Genomic DNA, 23,056 nt, shown 5'->3' on the forward strand with positions numbered 1-23,056 from the left:
AACTGCTTTTGCTACATCCCATAGGTTTTGGGTCATCATGTCTTCATTGCCTTTGTTTCTATGTAGTTTTTTTTTCTTCTTTGATTTCTTCAGTGATCTCTTGGTTACTTAGTAGTGCACTGTGTAGCCTCCTTGTATTCGTGTTTTTTACAGTTTTTTTTCCCTGTAATTGATTTCCAGTCTCATAGCATTGTAGTCAGAAAAGATGCTTGATATGATTTCAGTTTTCTTAACTTTTCTGAGGCTTGATTTGTGACCAAGGATGTGATCTAGCCTAGAGAATGTTCCATGGGCACTTGAGAAGAAAGTGTATTCTGCCACTTTTGGGTGGAATATTCTATAAATATCAATTAAATCTGTCTGGTCTGTTGTGTCATTTAAAGTTTGTGTTTCCTTATTTTCTGTTTGGATGATCTGTCCATTGGTGTAAGTGGGGTGTTAAAGTCCCCTACTATTATTGTGTTACTGTCAGTTTCTCCTTTCATGGTTGTTAGCATTTGCCTTATGTATTCAGGTGCTCCTGTGTTGGGTGCATAGACATTTATAATTGTTATATCTTCTCCTTGGATTGATCCTTTGATCATTATGTAGTGCCCCTCCTTATCTCTTTTAATAGTTTTTAATTTAAAGTCTATTTTATCTGATACGAATATTGCTACTCCAGCTTTCATTTGAATTCCATTTGCATGGAATATCTTTTTCCATCCCTTCACTTTCAGTCTGTATGTGTCCCTAGGTCTGAAGTGGGTCCCTTTTAGACAGCATATATATGTATGTTCCTGTTACCATTTTCTTAATTGTTTTGGGTTTGTTTTTGTGGGTCTTTTTCTTCTCTTGTGTTTCCTGCCAAGAGAAGTTTCTTTAGCATTTGTTGTAAAGCTGGTTTGGTGGTGCTAAATTTCCTAGCTTTTGCTTGTCTGAAAAGCTTTTGATTTCTCCATTGAATCTGAATGAGATCCTTGCTGGGTAGAGTAATCTTGGTTGTAGGTTTTTCTCTTTCATCACTTTAAGTATATTCTGCCACTCCCTTCTGGCCTGCAGAGTTTCTGCTGAAAAATCAGCTGATAACCTGATGGGGATTCCTTTGTATGTTTTTTTTTTTTTTTTCCCTTGCTGCTTTTAATATTTTTTCTTTGAATTTAACTTTTGTTAGTTTGATTAATATATGTCTTGGTGTGTTCTTCCTAGGGTTTATCCTGTATGGGACTCTCTTTGCTTCCTGGACTTGGGTGACTATTTCCTTTCCCATATTAAGGAAGTTTTCAACTATAATCTCTTCAAATATTTTTTCAGACCCTTTCTTTTTCTCTTCTTCTTCTGGGACCCCTATAATTCGAATGTTGTTGCGTTTAGTGTTATCCCAGAGGTCTCTGAGACTGTCCTCAATTCTTTTCATTCTTTTTTCTTTATTCTCCTCCTCGGCAGTTATTTCCACCATTTTGTCTTCCAGCTCACTTATTTGTTCTTCTGCCTCAGCTATTGTGTTATTGATTTCTTCTAGTGTATTTTTCATTTCAGTTATTGTGTTGTTCATCTCTGTTTGTTTGTTCTTTAGTTCTTCTAGATCTTTGTTAAACATTTCTTGTATTTTCTCAATCCATGTCTCCATTCTGTTACCAAGATTCTGGATCATCTTTACTATCATTACTCTGAATTCTTTTTCAGGTTGATTGCCTATTTCCTCTTCATTTATTTGGTCTTATAGCTTTTTACTTTGCTCCTTCATCTGTGACATATTTTTTTACGGTCTCTCTTTTTTTTTTTTATGAGTGGGATTGTGTTCCTCTCTTACTGGTTGTTTGGCCTGAGGCTTCCAACACTGGAGTTTGTAGGCTGTTGGGTAGAGCTGGGTCTTGGTGCTGAGATGAGGAACTCTGTGAGACCTCACTCTGATGAATATTCCCTGGGGTCTGAGGTTCTCTGTTAGTCCAGTGGTTCGGACTCGGAGCTCCCACCACAGGAACTTCGGCCCAACCCCCAGCTCGTGAACCAAAATTCCACAAGCTGCATGGGGTGGTGGTTCACTTGGGGGTTCCTCCTGTCTCCTCAGGCGTCAGGATCCCCCACCAGTGGCCAGCAAGCACCCTAGTCGTGAGGAGACACTAACTCGGCGTCTTCCCACACCACCGTCATCTCAACCAATTAATTTAATTGCATTCTGTATTATGAGGCATTTAAACAAACAGAAATAGGGAAAGGAGGTTAATGGATGCCAGGGTGAAATCTGAGATGGGAGCCAGGGCAGGGCTCATGTTTTGGCTGGGAAGAAGTATTTGGTAGTATAATCCTCAGGGCTGAGAATTGCCAGTCAACTCCACAATTTCTTTTGTATTTCTTTACCTAAATTTGTCAAAGCTTTTCATTTTCTTAGTCTGCTAGGGCTGCTGTAATAAAATGCCATAGCCTGGTGACTTAAACCATAGAGATCTATTTCCTCTCAGTTCCGGAGGCTGGAAAGTCCATGATCAAGGTGCCGGCTGATTTGGTTTCTGGTGAGAGCTCTCTTCCTGGCTTGTAGATTGCTGCATTCATGCTGTGTCCTCAAAGGGGGAGAGAGAGTGAGTTTGAGAGTGCTCTATGGTGTCTCTTCTTATAAAAACACTAATCCCATCATGAGGGTCCCACCCTCAAGACCCCATCTAACCATAATTACCTCCCAAAGAAGGCCCATCTCCAGATACCATCACATTGGGGATTAGGGCTTCAACATATGAATTTGGGAGACACCCAAACATTTAGTCTATGACAGTCATGTTAGCCCAACTTTCAAACATGTTGAAACTCAAGTGCTTTTTAGAGGGTTAACCCTTTAATTAATTATTAGTCATTTATACCAAAGTACCAAGAAGGATCTGAGAGTATGTTTTGATAGGAGGGTCAGAGAAGTGATTAAGAAAGCTAGGATAAGAAAGGTAGGATATAGAATAAGGGAAATAAATTTGTCCTCAGTCAACCAGGGAATACTACTGCTAGGAATTAGGAAGCACATTGAATCCAACTAGGTAGGGGCAAAGAGAAAAGTGGTTTTGTTTGCTGGATCTATGCGCTACTCATGGAAAGGTTAAAACATGGATGGTTTTGAAATATATTGAATCTGGTACTAAGGACATTCAACATTTTGGTTCCACAGAGAACAAAACTCTAATGCTCACTAACCACATATGGTTATTTAAACTATAAGTTAATCAAATAAGATAACAACTCAGTTCCTCATTCACACCGGCCACATTTCAAGTACTCGATATGACATGTGGCTAGTGGCTCCTGCATTGGGCATGCAGAAAGGTCTGTTGGACATTGCTGCTCTAGAGACTTCTGAGGCCCAGATAAGGCAGAGAGATCATCCTGCTGCTTGTTATATAAACACACACGCAAACAAGTACACATGCCATGACAAGCCATAGGGTTATGACTGCTCAATATGCCGTGTCCATTGCTTGAGATGGATCGCAGCAGTAGGTGTCATTTGGGGGCTTTTGATGGCTTCTCTACTGTTTTCCCTCATTTTCCTATTTGATGCTAAGTTATACTTTTGTCTAATTCACAGAGAACATCAGAGAATATGCAGTGAACTTTAGCAGCACTATCATTAAAATCAGTTGCCACAGATAGGTTGTATTTCTTATTTTCAATTCTGAAATACTATACATATATACACACACATATATATGTATATATACACACACACATACATACACACATAAACACACACATACATGTTCTATTCATAAATGTTGTTCATACATATATGTACACACACCTATACCCCTATATATATATATATACACACACATACATATATGCACATATGTATGTATATAAAATGATTAGTAGTAAAATGGGCATTCATGTACCTCCCACCCAGATTAAGAAACAGAACAAGTATCTCCCCTTAGCCCTCTCCTACCAAGATAATCCCAGTATACAGATTTTTGTACTTGCCATTCTCTTCATAGGTATATATTTGTCATCAATATATGCATCCCTAATTCAGATAGAGTGGCTTTGAAACACCAAGTAGCAGTCCTAAACCTCCCTCTGCAAGGAAGCGATGATGCTTTCACTTTTAGTTGAAGGCTTTCGAGAGAGCTGAAAAGAGTCTCTGGATTACTGTCTGGCTTTGGCTTCCCTGAGAGTGCCTATGAGCCCATTCTATGAGAATTTAGTGGGCAAGGTCATGACTGCATTCTGGAAAGCATTTGGCAGGGTGTTAAGGTGGGTTCTAGCTATCAAGTGGAACTATGGTTACAGGGAATGGACTTCTTTGAATTTTTCTGCCTCACCATGACCTAACTCTTTCTCTCAATAACAGGTTAAGGCAGAGCACATCTGGGGATGATTGTAAGAAACTGGTTCAGACTCACTTAGACATTCTATCCTTTGGTTGAAAAATAACTCTCCAATGTTGATGAGACTCAATGGTTGACAGCTCTCTACATCTCTGCCTATTGAGTCAGAGTGCCCCAATATATCTGTCACCCTAGACTCTTCTAGCCCAATCCCCTTAGAGGGTTTTTTTAAAATCTTTTCTTTGTTGGATTCCCCATTTGTTATATCCCCTGCATTCCTCATTCTTGTTGCAAACTCAACTTTTGTTGGTGCATGTTCTGCAGTAACTTTTTAGTAGAGGGTGTGTCCTTTATTTAACCCTTGGACTAATTTGATAGTTTGGATTATTTGTAAAAGTTTTATAATTCTGAACACATTGTTTCATTGGTTCTCTGACTGTACAGTTGCCTCTGAGAAGTTTAAAACAGTCTAATCCCTGATCCTTTCTTTGCCATCTAGATTTTCCTATTTGGAAACTTGTAGACTCTTCTCTTTGTTCCCAATATTCTTAAACTTCAAAATAAAATGTCTTTCTATTGTTCTTTTGTTATTGTACTTGTTGGGCCATTTCAAGTGGGAAACTGATGTTCTTCAGTTCTAAGAAATAGTCTTGATTTTTTGTTTGTTTCTGATAATTACTCCTCTCTCTATTTTTCTCTGGTTTTTAGAACTACTGTTATTGGAATGTTGGACCACTGGACCAGTCCTATTGTTCTTACCTTTTCCCTCCTATTTTCTGCCTCTTTTTATTTTTGCTCTTCTTTTGTGGAGATTTCCTCAACTTCATCTTCTAACCTTTCTATTAAACTCTATTATATCAAATTTCACGAACTTGTTTGTTCTCTGAATGATGCTCCTTTTCCTTTTTCTTCTTCATGTTCTTCATCTTTTAATACAATCATGTTTATATTTCATGGATGGAATGTTTTCTCTTAACTCTGAGGATTCCCCAGAGAAGAGTCTTCAGATCTCTTTCTAAGAAGGTAGGGTTCTGGCTGCCAGCTTTTGGAGAGTCTAGTGAGAGAAGAAAGTTGGGGATCTCTGCATTCTGTAGATGATCAGTTAATCCCCATTTTCTGTGAAGTAACTCCACCTACCAAGAGTGGGTGGTGGAATCTAGTGATTTAATATCCAGTGCTTCTTATTTTAGCTGCAACTGATGTTGCCAGTTTGCACATCTTCCGAGGGTTTTGAAGTGTAAATTAGTTCTTATCTATCCCCACCCATAGTCTAGGATTAGACTCTATAGGGGCTCTGAGTCAGTTACCAATTTTCCATATGCTTTATTCATTACCATTTTCTCCTCACTGTTTCTCCTCTTTTTTTTGTTGGTTTATGTCTTTTTAAAATTCATGTGCTGTAATTTAGTAGCATTTCTGGTGCAGGAGAAGTAAGTGTGTGTTAAATCTGCCTTCTTAATCTAGAAACCAGCTTGTTCTTGATTGCTTAGTTAGAACTTGTAAACTCCATTTGACCCCTGCAATGAAAGTTCCATTATGTACTATAGGTTGAGTAGCGACTGATGCTTATTGGAGTCAAATAAAATCTCCAAGGCTAAAATCAGATGAATCATCAAGATCAGGAATAGTAATGCTAATGCTTGGGTGATAAGTAGTCTCCCTGCTCCCAATTAAGATGAAGGAAACTTCAGTGAGGTTTGGCAGTTGGTTGTCAGCAGTGTAAAAGGAAGGTGGTAATTTTCCACAAGTTTCTGGTTTCTCTTCACCATGTAAAGTCTCAAATGGAAGTGTCAGATTACAATATTTTTGTACTACAGTTATCTTTACCCTCAAGGAAAGAGTAGATGCTAGCTTTAAGTAAACAGGATATAACTTATGGAACTACTACCAGCTAATCCTTGTAGTATGATAAATTGAAAGATAGATGATTGGATGTACCATTTTCTAGCTCAAGATGCTCAAAAGTTAGTAAAGGGAGTGAGGGAAAGATAGCATTGATGATCTGGTTATTCATTTTTAAATATAGTATTGTATTTAATCTTCACAAAATCCTAGACGATACCTATTCTAAATACTATAGCCTTCAATCCAAGGATCAAAGGAATTGAGGAAGTTGCAAGACCAAACAGCAAGCATGAGTCATTTGTAAGACCAAAGCAGCACTGGGATTTGAATCCAAGAGAGAATGACTGTAAATTCTTTCTGTACCTTCATAGGATAAATTTGACAACAGTCGTCAGTAATCATGCTATGAAACTGTGGTATAGGATGCCATTTTTTTTTTTTTTTTTTACCCCAACTGAATAGCTAATATCAATCAAATACACCGTTTCTCTTCATCAGCTTCTTGAGGAATAAGCAAAGTTGCTGACTTTATACCCTTAGTAGAAATGAATGACACATCTTTGAAAACTTTTTCCTAGACATTCATTATTTTAGGTCTGGAATATCCAATCTCTAATTGTAGTTTAAAATATCTGCTACCAAGTATATTGGATTTATGGCCAGACTAACTTCAAGCATTGATAGTCAGAGGGGTTGACCAGATTCCTGCATTTCTATATAATGTGTCTCCTCATTTAAGTAAATAGGTAAATATTAATGAAATTTTATTTCTCTACATTTGCACATTTGAAATTAAGAGAAAGATTCTAACATGGATTCTCATGATAATTATAGCTGTATTCTATTTCCACAACCTTTGATTTACTTTCTAGGCTAAAATTCTAGGTTTTCCTCATCATTCCTCAAGTATTAGAAATCCTTATTCTTCTCTTACTTAAGTAGGTCACCTTATTTGGACCTATTTAATAGTCTAGCTGAGGATGATTACTTTAGTCACTACTATTAGGGATCTCTTCATTGAATTTCCCTTTCATTCCTTTCAAAGATGCATGATTACCATACTGAAGACTTCTTGGATATTTCTGTATATATTCAAAAAAGGAGAAAAATTATTTTTCCAGATTATTATTCCCCCAAACATGTGATACTTACATGGTTCCTCACCCTTTTACTTGCTGTTCTCTTGCTTAGCTTCTGGAAGAATAGGCAAAGGCAAGCGCCAACCCAATGCACACTCTCTGCTCCTGCTCCAAACCCTTCTTCTTTGTCTATCCTGGAAAGTAGACTTAGCTCTTAAAGACACACTTTCTCTTTCTCACTTGAACAGGCCCTAAGCCTGTCTTCCTCCTCCCCCTTCCCCACCTTTTTTTTTTAAAAAAAGACAAACTTTTATTGAATACCTACCAGACATTGGGGTTGTAAAAGGAAATAAGTCTTATTCCGGTGAGAGAGACCATACTGATTCATAGGCTTATGTAGTTCTGCAAGATGATGGATGCCTTCCAGCTTATGTTTGAAGCACTTTGGGAACCTAAAGGTACGAGCTAGTGGTATTGATCTCCCTAGTGGAACCAGTCTAGGAGGTAATGTTGAGAAGCAAACTGTATCTTTTTCTCTAGACAACTCTTGCTTCTCTAAGAGACCAGTGGGGCTCCATATCCTTCAGAGAGCCTCAAATCTACCCTCCAGGCAAGACTATTTCCTCTATCCTATAGCTTTCAAGTGACTAAGTTCATACATTTACCATAGCCTATGTTCCATTTATTATTTTTTATATGTGTGTCTTTTCTACAACTTGGTGAGTTCCTCAGGATTTTCCCATGCATTTAAATCTGTTTTATTCTCTGTATAATTCATTTTTAAAGCCCTAGCACTTTGCATTTTCAGATCTATTTATTGATGATGAAGCTTTAAAAATTCAATGAGTGAAAGATTTTTAAAAATCTTTAGTGGACACAACTGTCCTGTCATCTCCTTGTTAATGTCTAGTTGGTTGCTTCAAGATTTTGAAATATTTTTTAAATCATGGGTTTAATAGTATAACTGAATTTTAAAAATCAGAAATGTACACATACATTTTTTGTTTGGAGTTTTGGGAAGGAGACTATTTTCAGTTTTTCAGGAATCTTGTGGTTATATCTGAAGCAGGAGTTTCTATCCACTAAAGCCATTGTATGACATTTACCACCACCTGAAAAAGGTATTTAAGGCATGTAACAGCTTCTCCTCATTGTTTTCTGAAGCCCTGCTGCTACCACATTTACACTGACCGTCTTTAAAATCACTTGGATTTTTAAGCTATGAACCTTCTAGAAGCTTTTTTTTTTAATGTTTCTTGCCTATTTCATTCTGGCATTGGCCACCAGGTAACAACAGTGCCTTGAGTAGCTTGAGTCTTAAATAGGGAACTGTTGCAAAGTGACATAAAGATTAAGCCCCATGCATTTAAGAGGGAAAGGGGTAAGTGTCCAGCATCATGATTTTTTAATTCCTCTCTGGTACTTTGGCTCTTGCAAATACAGGCATAAATTAGCAGCTGGCTGTGAACAGCCTCTGGCCCTGTCAGTCTACTGTTTCCATGACATTGTACCTCTTATCAGGGCCACTAAGACAAAATGAAATGAAGGCTGGCCACGTGGCAAGGGGCAACATGGATCATGCAGGGAAAGAATATGAAAACTGCATAAGTAAAGAGACTGAGCTCGTAGAAGAGGTGCCGGGAGATAGTGAAATATCCAAAAAACCAATTATATTTATGAGAGGTCTTTTTTAACCATAAAAAATGCATTTATACCAAAATAGAAAAATCAAATATGTTATTTTAGATTTTTCTCTTTCCTTCACCCTTAGCCATCCCTCTGGGTATTCTAGTTGTGCGTGGAGACTGTGATTTGGAGACTTGCCGTATGTACATAGATCGCCTGCAGGAGGTGAGTTTCTTTAGCCAATAATTTATTCTGCTCAGTTTTCCATTTTTGTCAGTAATTACCAGCCATCTATATTTACTTCTAAGATGATGCATTTGGGGAGGAAATGGAAATATGGTGGCCTTGTCTTTCTTGTCTCTTAAGCATACACCGCATCTTCTCCCTCCCCATCCCCACTGCTGTTTTTCCTCCTCGGGTGGTTGGCGTGGGAAAGGTTGATTAGGTTAAGTACAGCACCACGTTGCTCCAGTGTGATCCATAGCTATAGCCTGGAGCTCCTTGTCTTGCCAGACAGCTCACCTGTGTTTTTTGAACTATACAGAATTTCAAAGGGCACTGATAAATAATAAAGGAAAACAGATTTGGCGTTACTTAATGTTTTGCATCTAGTACAGACTTCTGTCAGAGACAGCTAGATTTGTTTTTAAATGTAACTTCTACAGGAAAGAAAAACCTATATTTCAAAAGAATTTGTGTCAGAACACAAAGGAATAATCTATTATTTTTTTTCTCAATCTGGTCTTACCATAGAGAAAGAGAAAGGAGGAGGTCTCATATGTGACATTCCCATGAACTTGAACTGCACCAGCAAAGCCAGGAGAACCCAGATCCATCACTGCAGTGGTCATGGGTTGTTTTTGCAAAATTTCAAGGGAGAGTATTCAGTGTCTTGTTCTACAAATGGCAAAAAGCATAAACAGCCACTTCTTTGTCTTTGTTTCTTGGTGAAAGATGCACATTAGAATCACTTTTCTGGGATGTGGTCTAGACATTTATATTTTTAAAGCTCTTGCGTGATTTTGATAAATACCCCAAGATGAGCAACTCTCTTCCAGACAACACATTATACATAAGTAAATATCACAAATAAAGAAGATATATAGTGTTTAAAATCCCTTCAAATTGTAGCTACTTAGCTTTGAACATTAGAGTCTGTTTCTCTTGGTGGAAATAAACTCAGGTAGGAGGCATAAAGGAATGTAAAAATTACCAATTTTTCTCTTCAGCATTGTGAAGGATAGAGATGGAACTGGGAATGTAGAATATTTTGAGATAGTTGCCAAACTGTGAATACTAATAAGGGTGAGAGAAGAAAAGTCAACAAAGTTTATACTTGTGGCTTCACTTGGCTATTTTTACCAAAGATAAATTTAACGTGTAAAAATTTGTGAACTTTTTAACATGTGACTCAGGTCCAAATCAATCCTAGAACATATAGTAACTCATATTTTCAAAATAATGTTGGTCTTTTATTGTGGAACTTCCCTCAAAAAAAACCCCTGCAATAAAAAAAGTGACTCATAATTGATACCAAGCTTTTTTTTTTAAACACTTGGGTAACTTAAGATTCCACAGTAGCAAAATATATGACTGATGAATTGACTTTGTTGAAAATTAACTTACTGTTACGCTTATTACACCAATATTCAACAACTAAAAGTAGGATTCTTAAAAAAAAAAGAATAAAAAAAAGGAAAGAGCAAGCACAAATAAAGAGGAAAAGTTTTAAACTTGGGCTCAGAGAGTAAGTTGATAAAGCCTGTGGGAAGCAGGTACCCAGGTAGCCAGGATTGCTGACATCTGTAAATAGAATCACCATGCTCGTTAACAAGGAAGCCTGCAGGACATGACAGTGATGACAATTTAGTTATAAAACTTTATAAAAGGAGCCTGGCTCTCAGAATCTTCCAGTAAAGCCTCATTAATTTCAACCCTGTTAATTTGCACTTCGTGATAATGCAGAGCTGGACAGTGATTTTTTCTTTTCAGTCTATGAAATCCTGTGTTTGCCAAGCAACTTGTCAGTATAAACACAATTATCCTGACAGTATGTTTTTGGTCTTAGATAAATAAATTCTTCCTAAGTGCCTAAGGGGGCTTAAGTAGCTTACTGCACAAACCAAAAGTCCAGGTGCAAGTTAACTAGGATCCCCATTTATTACACCAAAATCGCCTGTCTTTTACTTTTGGTCTTCTCTATCCTTGAAATTATATCACTTACCTCTAAACGCTATTTAGGATTTATAAGTTTCAATAGCTAAATGGCCTTTCTTCTCTTAGTCCAACTGGGTGTGCTTTTATTATTTTTGGCATTATCTTCTTTGTTTAACCTTGGGGGACTGGGGAAAGTAAGATGCTTTCCAGATGGGCTTAATAATATAAAATTGGGCGTTTAGTTGATGGAGTTGAGGCAGTTTGTTCAAACTAATCTTAAGGTGTATGGGTTATTTTTTTTTTTTTTCCATTTTCTCATTAGGACCTGCAGTCAGTTTCTTCTGGCTCCCAGAGAGTTCATTACCAGGTAACATATAATTGACTCTCCTTGTTTCTTACATTCCATCCAAAAGAAGTCCATCTGTCAATTAATGTCTCATTTGGATTAGAGTCCACATCCTCCCGTAGGGATAGAGTTCACTCCAAGAACCAAGATGAAGTTGGCATTCTGATTATTTTGCATTTTCCTGCAAAATGGACAGTCCTAGTTTAGTGCAAACTTGGGCTGTGACTGTTCTCCCAGATCATTTAGGAAAGATTATAAAATGAAGGGCTTTCAGTGAAAAATACTAGAAAACTCAACTCAAACTAGCTTGACAGGGAGTCTGTTGGTTCACATCAGCACAAAGTTCAGATGCAGGGTGGATTTTATGTTCTGTTGGTTTTTCTGCTCTGTTCTCCGTTTTTTGTCACATTTCACCTCTGCACAAGACGTTTTCCTGGTCCAAGATGGCTGCCAGTAGCAACCGGGGCTGTGTGTTTCTCATTCACATCCAGGAAAGTAAATTCCCTGCTTCTGCAACCATGAAACCAACTTTCTAAAATGCAATCTGTTTGTCCCATCCTGATCTCTTGGACAGGATCCAATAAACCCAGCCTGCCTCTAATAACCCACATCCGGTTCCTGGGAGAACGCTCAGTGACCCTTTGCCCCAACACTCTTTGGGAGTGCAGTCTCTTCCCCACTTTCCCACCCTTACTGTGCGGTACGAGCCCCTCCAGCCATCCTCTTCCCATTAGATTTCCCAGGCATGATTTAGATACCAATGCACAGCATCACCCCAAACTGGAAGGGGCGTATGCAAAGCTGTCTGAGTCGTCCCATAAAAGCCCTTCTCTCTGAGAAGCCCAGTACCCTTGCCGGCTAGGAGGGGTGTGTGGGAGTCACAGCATGCTCATGACACCCTCCAAATAAATCTTCTCCTAGACCCTCTATACCTCTCTCCATGTGGGGGAAGGACTTAAAATGTCTAAATCTGGCAGCGCCCCACTTTGGGTTTTGGTGTCTATTACACTACACCTGAAACCCCTAGTTAAGCATCCTTTTGCCAAAACAGCAAAAAACAACTATTAAAAAAAAACTCTCTGTGCCTTGTAGCCTCTAGGTGACTTTCTTCCCCTGCCAGTCGATAGCCTGTACCCTCAGTCAAAGCGGCCTGATTATCCTGAGGCTGGATGACAGAAATGGCCTGGTGTTCTTGTTTGTGTGTTTATTGCTCAAAGTACCCCACTATTCCAGAGTCCTGTCTTCCATCTGGCTGCAATAGAAAGGATGAGAATTCACTTAGGATGTGTTTACAATGAGAAAATAAAGTCTACTTCTCGGACTGTTTTTTTTACCAACCATTAGAAGACAAATTTCTACTTTATTCTTTAGATAGAGCACAACATTTCTTGTATCCATTATTTGCATATTTACCTGGAGCCACTATCTAGGTGTCATTTTCTTTTTTAAAGTATAGTATTTTTAAAGTCGGAGCTGATTTCCACCCTTTAAGGATTGGCACTGGTAGCTATAAGATTTTAAGGGTCTTCTTTTCTAGAATTTTTAATTTTTACACATGGACATTTTAAACCTTTGCAGTTGAACCGAAGTATCTAAAACATTTATTCTGATTAGTTTTATGAAACTGATACATTTCTTTATTATCCCGGCTTATTCAATGTAGTCATTTTGGCTTAAGAGTTTTGATATAGGGATATTTTCTACCATGTTTTCTTTATGCCATGTTTGTACATATCCACAGGTATCAGGGGATGGTTGAGACTCTAGAATATGATAAGGATATTGATCTTATTGATTATTTGTTAATAAAAACATGCAGAAGGATTAATGGTACTTACCTATATCAAAATCTTTCTGTTTTTTGTTTATTTGCAGTAAGGTCAAACCCTGGTGTCAAAACTGCTGCATTATAAATGTCACTTCAAAAGTGACATTTATCCTATGTGGTCAGTGCACAAAAGGTTTGTGCACTGACCACATAGGATAACCAATGCAGCGATCAAAGATGAGTTTCAGGAGTGTTACTTCGCCCCACACCCCTCCTTGAAGAATTATAACAAGCAGGAGCCTTTTGGGTATTAAGAGAAGGTTGGAATAAGAGGTCTAGGGACACCCCAGAACTGTGCATTAAGCAGGAAGTTTAACTGAGGGAGACAGTGTTTGAATTAGCGTGGCCTGAGAGTAGGGAGAGGGTGGTGAGGAAATTTCCTAAGCAGAGCGACAGAGAGCTGGTTGAGGTAAGGAGTGAGGGGATATAAACTTTCCCATTTGGCTGGGATCTTGGGCAGACAGGACAAGGAATGAGTTGGAGGGATGGTGAATAAAGAGTTCTTTTTTGGCTATAGCAATCTTAATATGCCTATTAGATGCAAGAGGTTTTGGTGAGTAGAAAATTGGATGTATGACTTTCAAAGCTTATTGAAAAAATTCAGGCCTCGACATAGAAATCTGAGGGTCCTTAGCAAATGAATGGTATTTGGTTGAAACTATGGGGCTGGAGTTCACTCAGGGAGAGTTTGCATAAAGAAAAGGGCCCAGGGCTTCCCTGGTGGTGCAGTGGTTGAGAGTCCGCCTGCCGATGCTGGGGACGCGGGTTCGTGCCCCGGTCCAGGAAGATCCCACATGCCGCGGAGCGGCTGGGCCCGTGAGCCATGGCCGCTGAGCCTGCGTGTCCGGAGCCTGTTGCTCCGCAACAGGAGAGGCCACAATAGTGAGAGGCCCGCGTACAGCAAAAAAAAAAAAGAAAGAAAGAAAAGGGCCCGTTGTCATATCTGTCTACTGAGTGGTGAAGAAGAGCACAAGTTTAAGAGAACAATCAGTCCAAAAGGGTCATGGAAACAGATGGGCAGCTGGAAATCCAGGAGAAGGTGGTATCATGAAAACCAAAATTGAAATGTGTTTCAAAAAAGGAAGAAGTAATGAAATGTGTCAGATGGTGTGGAGAAGCTGAGATGACATAGACTGATTTCTATATTTTCCCGAGGGTACGTATAAAATACATGGGGGAGGTGTATTAGTTTTATGTAGAAAGTGACAAAACCAACTGGCAGGAAATTTAGCACTAGATCTTGTGTTTCCTAATGCAGAAACTGGTAATATCAGCATCTCTAGTCTGCGTCAGTGAGAGTTAGAGGGCGATTAGGAGAAAGACCTGTAAGAAACATGGACGGCAAAAAGCCTTCAATGCTTTTTAATGACCTTTCTTATGCATGCAATGGAGCTAAATATACTTGAGAATCAACTGTGATGGAATGAATAAACACCAGTAAGTTTAAAAACTTGAGAAATTCCAGTGGGCTCACTAATTTGCAGTTGGGATTTTAGCTGACGGTTTTCTAAGGCTAGAAGAAACTCAAGAGAAAATCAGCATTTGGAAAGGTGTACAAGTGCCCAAGACACCTTATTAGTGAGCCATATGGCATTTCCCAGCCATTTAAGCATTTCTTTGCTTTGGATTCTTCCTTTCCCGAATTCATAGTGAATTGCCAACAAAGTACTAGGTCTCAAAAATGACACCTTGTATTAACCTAACAAGGCATAATAGGTTATACAAGAATATGCTGGATATTTATAGCCTGCTGAATATTCCTGCCTGCACCATCTCTGAGGTCAAAACACTAAGGCCCCTCCATCCTAATGCATCTCCTGTAACCCGTAACTGATAAGTTATAACTTGACAAGCAAAATGCACTGTGCTTGCAGATTCGGGATACTCTTGAGCTTGGCAAATAAACTAGAATTCATAGGGAAATTGGACTCTGCATACCTATTTAATGAAGATGCTTCCTGAAGCCACCTACTATGAAATTATTCCTTCTCTGCTCCCTCCCTGGACTTCTTTATGTCCCTTCTTAACTCCAAGTCATAAAGTTACTAAGGAATAGAGGCAGATTCATTCTAGTGATTGTCAACTGGGGGAGATTTGCCCCTCATATGGGACATTGGGCAATTTGGACATTTTTGTTTGTCATGACTAGGGGACATGGTACTACTGGAATCTACTGAGTAGAGGTCAGGAATGCTGCTAAACATGTCACAATGCACAGGACAGTCCCCTACAACAGAGAGTTATCTAGCCCCCCAAATGTCAGTCGTGATGGGTTTAAGAAATCCTGAGTCATTCTGATGGCTCTCAGGGCATGACTGGGGACCAGGCAGATGAAAGTGCTAGAGGAAGAAAGAAAGTGGGAAGAAGAGCAGGAGGAATAAAGGAAGTAGAAAGACATATCTGTGGATATGGTGGAGCAATGGGACCAGGAACAGTTAGGGGTGTTGTAGACACTCAGGGTTTCCCCGTTTCTATGGGGTACAACGTAGTTGGCACACAGAATGAGCTAATACTTTGAGGTGTTAATAAATACAGTAGGACTCAATAATAGGTGAAATTGGATCTATTCAGGTGATTCCTCCGCTTTAAGAATTCATTTACTTAGGGCTTCCCTGGTGGCGCAGTGGTTGAGAGTCCGCCTGCCAATGCAGGGGACACGGGTTCGTGCCCCGGTCTGGGAAGATTCCACATGCCGCGGAGCGGCTGGACCCGTGAGCCATGGCCGCTGAGCCTGCGCGTCCAGAGCCTGTGCTCCACAACGGGAGAGGCCACAACAGTGAGAGGCTCGGGTACCGCAAAAAAAAAAAAAAAAAAAAAAAAGTTCATTTACTTAGAATAGCACTCGAATGGTTGGAATGTTTCACAGAAGATATAACAGTTTCAAAAAGTTCTTTCTTCCTTTAGAGGCTTTACAGCTTTCACTTTCACAAGAAAACACTCCTGATCAGATCTGAGTCTACAGCCATTTGTTCATCCTTTCATCTCTTTTTTTTTCTTTCCTGCGTACGTGCTCTTCTCCTGGAGGATAGGTCCGTGTTATAGTCCATCAGAGCTCTGTCTAGTCCTAGGCAAGCAGCCTGTGCCCACAAATATTTGATTTATTCTCCTTCCCTTCATATTGGCTGCCCTTATTCATCTCTCTCTATTATCTGAAATCTCTTCCTCCTTAATTTGTTTTCTGGATTCTAGAAGAGTCTGAATGGATGGATGGAAACAAGTTCAAGGGAGTCCCCCTGGGAATTACTCTATCTTGTCTTAGGGAAGGACAGGAGTTAGCTAGGAAATTTGGTGCATGTTGTTTTTTGGGGGGGGGCGGCTAGATCAAAACTGTCAGAAATGGCTCAAATGGAGAATTAAAGTAAGACTTGCCTGGGGCCAGGTCTGTTTGCTGTTACAAGTGAAGGCAAGACAGCTAACACACACACACACACACACACACACACACACACACACACACACACACACACACACACACACACACACACACACACACACACACACACACAGCTGTTGTTGTTGTTAATGGAAGACTTTCTCACCAGAAGAGGGCTCTTGAAAATGTTGGAATCTCTCTCATTTCCATCTTGTACCACACCATCACTGTTTCTTCATCTTTCAAAGCTGGGTTGGTAATGGCTATTCCATTTCTGCACATTCTTCTGCTGCAGGAGTTGTGGGTGGTAAAGCAGTAGGTTTGAAGAGTGAGAGTTTTGAAAGACAAAACAAAACAGTAGCAAGTCCATTAAGTGGGACTGTAGTTGGACACAGATGCATAAATGCACATTTCTAATCATCCCTGATGGTCTATTCACCAAGAATGAAGAGATATTGATATACAACTTGGTGATGGAAAGAGAGAAAAAAAATGATTGAATAGATGGGTTGAGTGCAGAAAATATCAAGGCAGGCAGAGGAGAAATTTGGATGGATACGTAAGAAATTTGGATCTATACATAAGACATTTAAAAGTAGTGATTATTGAGTAGACATTGTTCAGTGAAGCAGAGATTCCCAATTCAAAGGAACCTCTAGTTTGCCTCTGCATACATCTTCCCTAAATTTTATGAAAGAAAAAGAATTTCATTCGCAGTAGAAGTGTAGTTAAATGCTAGGTGAATATTGCTTAATTGGATAACCTACTGGAGTGTATAATGGGGCTGCTGCGGAATCATTAAATTATGTGTGCATCAGCTCTCAGTAATTGAATGTAAATTAAGGGCAAGTTTGGCATATGTGGTTCACATAATTTCCCTATCCATTACATATAATTCATGCCAGTTGACTTTCAAAAATATATGTAAGAAATATCAGGTTTGCTTTTGTGCGTGCTATATTTTTAGCGTGAGAAACAGATTTTCCATTAGCATACATCAAAAGAGAAAATGCACATATCAGGGACTTTTGAAATGTGTAGTTTTGTTAATAGTATTTATTTAAAGAGGATGCAATTTTAGAAGACAGAAAGGAGCATGGTTATGTCCAAGGTTATATCATTCTGCCTACACTGTAGAGCAATGACAGTTGCGTTCATCTAAATCATACCATTTATATGAAGAAAAATAAAAGGTCACAAAATGAGCAAGTCAAGTATCTTACCTCTTTGCTGAATCATTGATTTGATTATGCAGTTTGAGCGGACTGAGGAGACGAGAAGCCCTAAACTAGTACTGAAGGCTGTTGATGTGATTGTTAGTGGCACAGCTCAGGGGATTATGTGACTGTCTCCTGAAATGTAGCTGTTTCACACAATCACATTTCTCAAGTGTCTACAGTCAGATACTGTTGAAAGGTGCATATTTTTGAGTTTCTTTTCTGGCTCCATCAGAAATTGTCTTTGTACATTGACTTTAATGTGCAGCATTCACAAAGCAAACATATGTCTGACCTTTCTCTTCACTGTCGCTGGCAAGGATGTTGCCACGTCCATCGTAGTGGGTCCATGAGACTATGGGTCCATGGCCCCATGAAATCCTGGCGGCCAGCCTTGACCTCCTGCTAGGGGCTATTTTGTTTCCTTATATCCCCTTTTCCTGCTCAAGTCTGACTCCTGGTCTGCACTGTGCTGCTGGTCACCCTCCTGCTGCCCCTGAATCCAGGATTTCTTAACGCCAGGGTCACCCACTCTACCTGTGTGCCAGGCCCTCTGTGAGGACACAGGTTACCTGATGTAATACCTACAGTGCGTTAGCAATGTGAGTTAAGGCAACACCACAGCAAGTTTTTCCTTAACCTCTAGACTAACATCACTACCACTCGCGTGTATTCTGATTCTCTTTTTTGAGTAGGAGAAACGGGTATAGGTAGACAATCTGCAGGAGTTACGTGAGTACAGAAGACTCTCATCAGCTCTGCGGTTGTCATTAGTTGGTACCATCAGAGTATAAAGAAGTTTACAGATCTTGGCTTTGGGTTATTGCGAATTCCTTTTTGACAATCTGCTTCTCTTTATTCCTGCTCTACTTTTAATCCACCCAGTATACATTCATCTTTGATATTAAGGTCCTCAAGGTATTTCTCTCTCTTTTTTTTTTTCATGGAAAGGCATTTTATTTTAAATATAGCAGTGTGTCAATCCCATGTCAGTCCCAAACTCCCAATCTATCCCTCCCCCAACCCTTCCCACCTGGTAACCATAAGTTTGTTCTCTAAGTCTATGAGTCTATTTCTGTTTTGTAAATAGGTTCATTTGTAACTTTTTTTTTTAATTCCACATATAAGCAATATCATATGATACTTGTCTTTCTCTGTCTGATTTACTTCACTTAGTGTGATAATCTCCAGGTCCATCCGTGTTGCTGCAAATGGCATTATTTCATTCTTTTTAATGGCTGAGTAATATTCCATTGTATATACGTACCACATCTTCTTTATCCATTCATCTGTCAATGGACATTTAGGGTGCTTCCATGTCTTGGCTATTGTAAACAGTGCTGCAGTGAACATTGGGGTGCATGTACCCTTTCAAACCATGTTTTTCTCTGAATGTATGCCCATGAGTGGGATTGCTGGGTCATATGGTAGCTCTGTTTTTAGTTTTTTAAGGAACCTCCATACTGTTCTCCATAGTGGCTGTACCAATTTACATTCTCACCAACAGTGTAGGAGGGTTCCCTTTTCTCCACACCCTCTCCAGCATTTATTGTCTGCAGATTTTTTAATGATGGCCATTCTGACTGGTGTGAGGTGATATCTCATTGTAGTTTTGATTTGCATTTCTCTGATAATTAGTGATTTTGAGCATCTTTTCATGTGCCTCTTAGAGACATTTCTCAAGGTATTTCTCTTGACTTTCATTAGCTTCTTGTGTCATGAAGTCTGCCAGGTTTTATAATCCTGGCTTATCTTAGTTTTCCAGTTGCACATAATTCTAGACTTCTGCTTGGTTTTTAACTGCCCACCCAAAGTAGACCTTATGACAGTACCTTTCTGGTGTGTACCCTTTTGTACCTTTCTCCACATTGATACAAAGTTACACACATAGATGTACATCATACACGTATGGGGTTTTGTTGGTTTTTGAAAAAAAATGGATTTACATTTCTTATGCACTCACTATACATATTATACCACAATTTATTTTTAACAGTAACATACCATGGACATTGTCTTGCTAATACATGAAGCTATAACTCAGTCTTTTAAAACTGCTCCTCTGTTTCATGATATAGATTTAACCTTATCTCTGTGGATAGACATTTATGTTGTATACAGTTTCTGCCTGAAAAAACAATGTTGCAATAAGCATCATTGTACAGATTTGAATATAAAGTTGTGGCAGAATTGTAACTGTATCACATGCTAAACCATCTGTTAATGTTCGCCATACTTGTATAGAGTTTCTAATTGCAGTCACATAATACATACAGTGAAGCTATCTAAACTCTATAATCAGAATTTTCTTTACATGAATGTAGTCTCAGTTCCTTGTCTCTGGACTCTCTGTCTCTGTTGTTCCCATTGATTACCATATTTCTAGGGGATTCTTAAGCAGATGGGTACATGGGGGTGGAGAGTAGGTAGTAACATGGCTGGGGAATTTGAGGGAGGAAAAATTCCGAGTTACCAGGCAGTGAACTACCTGTTAAGAAATACTGAAGATTAGTTTAACAGTTAACAAAAGCTGAAACTATGGAAAATTCTTCAACACCAGAGGCAAAAGAAGTCTTTATAACCATTAAGGTCATCCTTTCTTTTGCTTCCCTCATGTTTTTGCTTGAGTTGAGTTAAAAAAAAAAAAAAAAAAAAACTTCTCTCAAACTTGACCTATACAAACCCCATCCATCCTTCAAAACCCCAAATGATAGTAATTCCTTTAGAAGCCATAAACCTGGGATTTAAGATTATGGCTTCTGTGGTAAGAGAGGCCTGTATTTGAATTATAACTCTACCCCTTAATATATGGATACTTCTGTGAGTTTACTTAAATTCTCAAAGCTGCGATTCTTCATTTACGGCTTGCTCTTAGATCCCAGAAAAGAGGTTCAGGAAGAATAGTAGAGTAGATGGTAGGAGAAAAGCCAGCTGCTCAGAGAGCTTCAGGTGTTTGATACTCTAAAGGTATTTCAGTACCTTTGAAATAGTCATTCCTATTTTTGTAAGTCTGGATATCATTAAGGCATTTTAATGATTAGAATCTTCTTATTTTGTTGAATCCCCTCTGATATAAACTTTGATTATTTAAATTAGTAGCTTTTTAACCTTTCGGGGATCTCAGATCACTTTGATAATCTATGGAAAGCAGTGGAAAATACACATACATATAGACACACCAAATTTACAGGAAATTGCTGGGAGTTCAAGAATTGTTGAACCCATTTGAAGTGTTTTAAAGAGCTCTATGGCTTTAAAAAATGTTTTCACAGAGCCAACATAACATTCTCTTTAAGCAAAACCCCTTTAAGGAAATTGAGTTATATCAAATGCTTTGTGCATCAAGATACAGAGTAAATAAACGAACAGAAAAATAAGCAAAATAAGTCAGGTACATACATAAAACTCTCCAGATACACAGACACTCACACGTGAAAATGTATGCAATTATATCAATATTATGTTAACAGCCTGTGGTAAGCTGGTTGTGCGGCTGAGGCAATATATCAACCTGCCTTTTATTAAACTAAATTATAGCCAGCATTCCTGAATTTGAATATTCTAGCAATAACACTATCAGTCTTTAGGTTTTCAAAATTAAAAAAGCAAGCATTTCTGTATTCTTGCAGAGTCAATTTTTACCTAGGGAAATTCTGATACTTTTCATGGCGGTCTCTGTAGCACATTCGACATCAAAATTCAGAAAGTATCCTCGGTGTTTATGTCCCTTCACTCTTATAGAAGGAAGTCACATTTCTGTTTGACATCTTTGTTTATTAGCCCTCACAGTTGCCCCTAAATGTTTCAGATCGTTTTCGAATTTCTCGATTTATAATTACAGTTCTCACTAAACTGAGACATGTTAGTTGCTTTAGATGTTTTATGAAAACACATTAAGAACCCTAAGTTCCTTTGAAAACAAGATATCACATGTGTCAAAATATAATTCTCAAAATGTTAAACACAATTCTCATATAAATAGGTACATGTCACGATTTCATTTAGCCCAAAGCTGATTCAAAAAACGAGGACTACATATTTATCTCTGTATCCATAGCTGTATCACTTCTGTATCTCTACATATAAATCTTGGTACCAGTCCTGAGTAAGATCAACTTTTCCTCTATTAATTATTTAATTGGCAGAATGCATTCATATAAAAACTCCATCTACCCAAGATTTCTAATAATGGACCTTTTTGTCCCCGTAACTTTAGGCCCATAGTTCTAAAACTTTAGCATACATCAGACTCACCTCAAAGATGGCTGAGTGTCACCCCCAGGGTTTCTGTAGATCTGGGGTGGCACCTGGGAATTTCTGTTTCTAACAACCTCCCAGCTGATGCTGCTAGTCCGGTGTTCATACTTTTGAGAACCACTGATTTAGGGAGAAGCTTTGCCTGAGGATCACGTGGGGCAGATTAGACTTCCAGAGAAATCAGTGCAACCCCTGATTCGCTCTCTTCTTATCTCTTCTGTGTTCTTCCCGTTTCCTTCCCCTGTTCCCCTCTGTACACACAAGATCATGGACACCTAGCCTCACTCCAAGGATTCTCCTTCTATTTGAACATCTCAAATCTCTCGTAAGGGTCAAACTCCCAGTGTCCTCCTGCGGAGACCTGGCCTCCCTCGTCATTTGTTCCATTTCTGTCCGTGATCTCAATTTCGCTATGAGCCAGAGCCAGAATGCTCCAAATCATGTGTTGTAAACTAGAATGTGCATTTCATGTTTTTAAAAATTATTAACGGCACAGATTCTTTTAGTAGGGGACATTTTTATACCTATGTGGAGAACCGAAATACAGATGACAGCCAGCTGCCACTAGTTCCTCAGCTTCATAAAGGGAAAGAGAGTCTCCAAAGGAAGTACATGTCCCAAGTTGTATAATTTATGAATGTTTAATGGAATGATTGTAAATCTCCTGGAAACGTGATATGGGAGTTGTTATGTGAAATCATTCATTTCAAAGCAGAGTCCCCGTGTGTCCTTGCAGTGAAAAGTATGCTTCCATCTCTCACCAGCGCTTTGTGTAGTAAAGGATGCTTACTCTTAGAAATAGGTGATGGGGCAGAATGTGGAGTGAGGGACGCCCCTCAGGTCATTCAGATGGAGCCACCAGGATGTGTATGTTTCTTTCCAGGACCACGAAACCTCCTTCCCCAGGGCGCTCTCAGCTCAGAGACTCTCCCCACGATGGTGCTTTCTAGATGGTGAGTGTTTCTGTATTTCCTGGAGGGGTGGGGATTGGGGAAGCCACAAGGGCAAGGTATTGATGGATAGAGTGGACTCTAATTTT

The 23,056-nt window shown here is 39.0% G+C and overlaps 1 protein-coding gene across 2 annotated transcripts in view; it reads left to right on the forward strand.

Annotated features, from left to right (window-relative positions):
* The window catches only part of DGKI (diacylglycerol kinase iota), a gene marked incomplete at both ends in the record, with an annotated part of 452,324 nt that overhangs the window by 354,477 nt on the left and 74,791 nt on the right, over positions 1-23,056 (forward strand). For both annotated transcript variants that reach the window (XM_082662462.1, XM_082662463.1), the window contains 3 exons: positions 8,985-9,064; positions 11,319-11,363; positions 22,901-22,970. In XM_082662462.1, the coding sequence (XP_082518588.1) occupies positions 8,985-9,064; positions 11,319-11,363; positions 22,901-22,970 (195 nt within the window). The remainder of the gene's footprint in view (positions 1-8,984; positions 9,065-11,318; positions 11,364-22,900; positions 22,971-23,056) is intronic.

This window comes from Grampus griseus, assembly GCF_964374135.1.
Source record: "Grampus griseus genome assembly, chromosome: 9".
NCBI classification, from domain to species: Eukaryota; Metazoa; Chordata; class Mammalia; order Artiodactyla; family Delphinidae; genus Grampus; species Grampus griseus.